Here is a 5,245-nt window from a genome sequence, read left to right as displayed (position 1 = left end):
CTAAGTGACGCAAATCACTCACATTTGCTAAGAATAGACACAGTCTGTCGAACTATAGCAATAAAGCAAGTCTTGTTCAAAACGTGTTTAAAAGTCTTCTTGGTGGCCTTCCTGTTAATGAAACACCGTGTGCTCTCTGCGGCTCTCTTTTTCTCTCCTGCTTCCTTTTGTGGTTTTCCAGAGCAGTTTTGGAGAGATCCATAAAAGGATATACGTCCTCAATTATAAAATAAGTCACTTGTTCCCGGAAAACAGCTCTTTGTTTTCAGAATTTCAGGGCTGATTTCAGGCAACAGAAGCAAGCCTGAGAGGGTTGAGCACTGTGCAGCATCCAAAAATATTAACAAACGCGTAGTTCTTCAAATCGTCCACTCGGGGGCGCTGGTTCCTTGGGTGGCAAATAGACTTCCGTCACTGCACCCCGCTGACAGGGTGCTAACTTCCAGTGGGGTTCCATAACTGTCTGGAGCCACCCCACCATAGGCTACCACACAGTATCCGTCCACATCTCCTCAGACTCTTCAGCCCCATTGTGAGTAGGGTCAAGCTGATCCCTCAGCTCAAAGGTAACTCACGCCTGGTCCTCAATTCCCCCAGGATAGAGGGCAGAGCGAGCCAGATTGGAGGAAGGCAAGAAGTTTGTGGAACGTAGGATAAGGATGGAGAGCTGGGAGGAGTGAGACACCAGGCACTGCTTACTGAAGGAGCAGATGGGTCTGACCCACTAGCAGAATAAATGTCGAAGGACTGCCAACCTCACACAACAGTCCAGAAGTTCTGGGCCCTCGGCAGTGGCCGGGATTGAAGAGCCGGCCCCGTGAAGAGCGACGCCTCCTGGTGAAACGTGGCCACGGTGAAGCTACGTCTGGGGCCCCTCTCTGGGTCTTGGGTCTGTGAGTCATAGCTGTAGTAGCAGAGGATGCAGGTAATGGCCATAGTGATGACTAACAGCACTGCCACCATCCCAATCACCGCTGTCTCCATGATTTCTGAGTGGCACTCGTCACACCGAACACTGTGGGTGCTCTCTGAGCCTTAGTGTCCCATCAGAAGCTGGGGCTGTTGGCCAGGATGAGCAAGCGGCTCCTATGCCCGATGGCTTCTCCTATGCTTCCTTCTAAGTCTCCGGTCTGAGGCCTTGAACTGTGTCACCGTAGGCCACCAAACCCTTCTGCTGGAATCGGATGATCTTCGGTCTAGTTTTAACCTCAGGTCAGACCTTCAAGAGCTGTGGTCGGCTCTACTGGCAGGAAAGCTGTAAGCAGATGAGTCCCTGGACTTGGAAGGGGGAAGGGAAGGAGGAGCAGAAGATGTTGCTAAGACAGAAGCCAGCCCCAGGAGCAACGCCTCAGGACTTCAAGAGTTACTGATAAAAAGGAAAAAAAAAAATTCTAGTGACTATACAAAGTTCCTCCCGCCTAGCAGGACCCAGGAAGAATCTAGATCCTCCCTGGGAAGGACCCAGAGCCAGCAATTGGCCTCTCTGCTGCCTTCCCAGGCCGTGCACCTAGGCTGGGAGGCAGGGGTGGAGAAAGATACATGCCTGCGGGCGCGGGGCAAATGGAGGTGAAGCAGGGGCGGGGCAGTGCACACAGGGGCCTGCAGGAAGGGAGATAGGAGAGTAAGAGTCGGCCGTACTTGACCTCATTTTCTGTGCAGGGCTGGGAACTATGGTGTATATTCAGAAGGACCTCCTCCAACCCCCTTCATTGCATCACGGAGTCCTTTTGCATCCTATGCCCCACCCCCGTTTGCTGCCAATCGGGGCCCACTACTCAGATGGGGTGCTGTGAAGACTTACCTTGGACTCCAATAGTGCCATCCCTGACTGTATCTGGAGCTGTAGATCCCCTGTCTGGTGACCACCCCAGGTGGCCATGACTCCCCCCGCCCCCCAAAGCCTGCCGTGTTTTTGTTGGTGCTGCCTGGAATTTGGCTCAGAGATGCTCGAGCAGCTGTGAGTACTTCCTGAATCCCTTCCTCCAATTGTGATTGAGGGCCTATGACCCACAGCCACCACCTTCCCGGCTACAGCACTTAACCCGCCCCACACACTTTCGGGCTCATTAACTGACCCTTGAGAGTATCAGGGAAGGGAGCCCGGCCCGAGCCCACTCACACCCGGTTCAGAGGAGTGTATTATCAGCCTGAAGAAATAGTGCTTCTGGGTAATGAACATAGCCAGGCACTGTCTCTCTCATAAACATTGGTCCCACAGCCCTGTGCAGTAATAGGACCTCCATTTTACAGGGACAGGGACAGACATGATGGTCTCAGCGCAGATATGCCTGACCAGATCTGCTGCCCAATGGCAGAACAGCCATTCCTATTCCCTTTCTCCACCCCAATTCTCTCTTCCTAGGACCGTACAGTCGAGTAATTTACCTGATTCTGCCGTTTGCCTGACCAGGACCCCATGGCCCCAAGGAGGGAGGGAGAGAGAGAGAGAGAGAGAGAGAGAGAGAGAGAGAGAGAGAGAGCGCTGTGTGTCATGCAGCCAGGAACTTTCCCAGTTTCTTCAAGGCCCAAGAGAACTTCAGTAGCAGTATGGGCAAACAGCCCACTCACAGGGCAGGAGACCAAACAATATACTGCCCTGTTCTACCACAGCCCCTCTTCTAAGACGCTCTGACAATCAGGGCTCATCCTCCACATGGGTAGGGTAGCTCTTTGAATCCCCAACATCGCCTGGTGGGGCTGGGAGCTGGAGGCTGTTGCAAACTTTTATCTTGCTTCCCCTTTGCCTGCTCTGTGAGCGTGCTGGGGAGAACAAGCCGGCATCTCCAACAGGAATGCAGGAAGCTTGTCCGGCCCCGTTTCCTTTTCTGCCTAACCTCTTCCCTCTTTCTCATCTTTGGTGTATCTGTAAAATTCCCGTGAAGCTGCAGTGGGGCAGGTCTGCAGCAGGTCTGCAGCAATGCAGGTGGCTGTAGCTAGAGAAGGGCAAGGGTGGAGGGCTGGGCTGGGCTAAGCCCGGCAGTGAGGAAGAAGAGAAGGGCATGAAGGACTCCAGAGAGAGAGAGAGGTCAGGCCATCAGACCTCTGGTCCACTTTCCCAGCGCAGAAACCCAGTGCAGCTGTCAGTGTGAATTCGCCTCTTCCCTTCCTTACTGGTCACCCCTCGCCTAGTCCTCACAGAGTCCCCTGGGAAACGGAAGGAAAGAGGACATTCTATTCCAGTGACTCACTGACTTTCTGGCGTTTCCCTCCGCCGCTCCCTGCCTGGCTTCTTTCTCCCTTGTTCTCAGGCTCAGGCTGGGACGATATTTTCTTCCCCTTCATGGGCCGAACCATTTATTCATTGTGTGTGTGGGTCCTTTACATGCCTGTTGGCTGTGGTAGGAGTCTCTACTATCCATTCCATTTTAAGGAAGGAAAAACTGAGGCCCAGGCCAGGCACATTCTCTTGAGGCCACCCATGCCAAGCAGTTCATTGTTCCCTCCCTCTGGTCTTATCAGACCCTACTGTGCATCTGCAAACAGGCTGGCTGGAGACTCAGAATCTGCATAAGAATCACAACTCAATCCCCCACATGGACACTGAACCCAGTGTTGATTCCTGCTCTGGACCAGGCTAGGAGGGGCACTCGGTGCTCAGAGAGCTAGAATCCAGTCTAGGTGGTCTCAACTGTCCCTCCTCCAAAGCTCTGGGCCATCCACACTGAATTCTTCCTCAGAGCTTAGGCAGGGACCACCTACTTCTCCCTGTTCCAGACCCCAGGCTCAGCTCCTTCCAGAAGAGTTCCCAGGGCCCTCATGGCTCCCTCCCTCCCACTGTGCTACAGTCAAGAATCAGTTCACACAAAAAGCTTTCTGGTTGCTTTTATTTCTTACAGCCAAGCAGCAGTGATTGCCCATACCACAGTCTGCCCCTGAAGGACCTCCCCAATCAGAACTCTCCATCTCCACCTGGGGTCTGGTTCTGCCAGACGCCCTCATTACTTCCAGGGTCACCAGGAGTTACAGTCACAAGATAGGAAGCTCAGCCAGCCCCGCTTTCCAGCTCAAGCCCCACATTGTGTAGAGGGCCACCCAGGTGGTTCTCAGGTCTCTGTTGCACACAGGGAGAAGGGCTCGTATGCAAATGAAACCCAAGCAGGACCAGGGTTCCAGTACCCCCATTCATCCCAGAGACACATCCTTTTCTGTGGATGCGTCAGGGTCCACTCATTTTGCTGCCGACTGGAGGGCGGAGCCATCTATTGACCTCAACGGCGGACTCCAGCATGGTGGTGGCGGTGGTGGTGCTGGTGGTGGTGGAGACGATGGGGAGAATGGTGGTGGTGGTGATGGTGAACGCCTACACTGGTCACCCCGGTCACACGGTGATGATGGTGATGGTGAACGAGTCTCGGGAGACGCAGGCGCCGGCCACGGAAGGGTCGAGGCCGGGCTTGTCGGACTCGGTTCCTCTCCACGTCATGCTCCTGTGATCTGTGGAAAAGGCAGAGGGCCAGCAGCCACAGCAACATCAAAAAAGCCAGCGCCGTGCCCATGATCCAGCACACAAGGGTCGTGTTCCCCAGAAGGCCTAACATCTGGAAGCCAGAGGATCTCCGCACTTCCCTCAGTGGCTCCCTTCAGCAGCCTCTGCTCAGCCCTCACAGTCACTGAACTCAAGGGCGTCTAGGCTCCTACAGACTGGAGTACAGCCAGCGAATGTGGGAGAGGTCTGTTTGGACAGGCTTCTCAACAGCCAGAAGGCTGTTCGGGGTAGGGAGAGGGTGGAGACCAAGGAGCTGTGGGACTGGCTTGCTTGAGGGCAGGGCCTGAATCAGGGATAAGAGGCCAATATCCCATCTATTCCTGCCTCCCGGCAGAAGGAGGGTCCTCCTCTGGGCTTCAGTTTTTGTTTTTTTGTTTTTTTGTTTTTTTTCTCCTAGGAACCACTGTATGTAGATTAAAAGTGTAGGCTTTGGATGCACACGGTTCCCTAGCTCTTGGACTGTAGCCTGCAATATCCTCTGCCACTGAGGGTCAGTGAGTCAACCCAAGTCCTGTGAATGTCAGTCAGGGGTGTGTGGAGCCTGATGAGGGCCACAAACCGTTCATCATCCAGGGATGCTTCCCCTGCCGGTTGTAGGAAGCCAGAAGGCTGGGTGTCAGCCTTGGGTCAAAGGAAGCCACAAGAGGTCACACGGGGCAGCTGCTTGTCCCCCCACCCCCACCCTACCCCCATCAACAATATCAGTGGATGGCAGTCTCTTTGCCCTATCATCTGCCCTGTCACAAAGCTCAGGTCATT

At 54.2% G+C, this 5,245-nt stretch overlaps 2 protein-coding genes across 2 annotated transcripts; both read right to left on the bottom strand.

The window, feature by feature from the left end:
• Positions 1-647: 647 nt before the first annotated feature.
• On the bottom strand, positions 648-1,402 carry Spaar (small regulatory polypeptide of amino acid response). The gene has a single exon (XM_029533418.1). It carries the CDS (start codon positions 982-984, stop codon positions 757-759), a length of 228 nt encoding a protein of 75 aa, XP_029389278.1. The 5' UTR covers positions 985-1,402; the 3' UTR covers positions 648-756.
• A 2,404-nt stretch (positions 1,403-3,806) lies between these two features.
• On the bottom strand, positions 3,807-4,695 carry Hrct1 (histidine rich carboxyl terminus 1). Its single transcript, XM_021222449.1, has one exon. It carries the CDS (start codon positions 4,536-4,538, stop codon positions 4,209-4,211), a length of 330 nt encoding a protein of 109 aa, XP_021078108.1. The 5' UTR covers positions 4,539-4,695; the 3' UTR covers positions 3,807-4,208.
• Between the last annotated feature and the right edge of the window lie 550 nt (positions 4,696-5,245).

Source organism: Mus pahari, chromosome 22 (genome assembly GCF_900095145.1).
Source record: "Mus pahari chromosome 22, PAHARI_EIJ_v1.1, whole genome shotgun sequence".
In the NCBI taxonomy this organism is placed as follows: domain Eukaryota; kingdom Metazoa; phylum Chordata; class Mammalia; order Rodentia; family Muridae; genus Mus; species Mus pahari.
The sequence above is the reverse complement of the archived record's forward strand: the minus strand, read 5'-3'. Positions and strand labels throughout refer to the sequence as shown.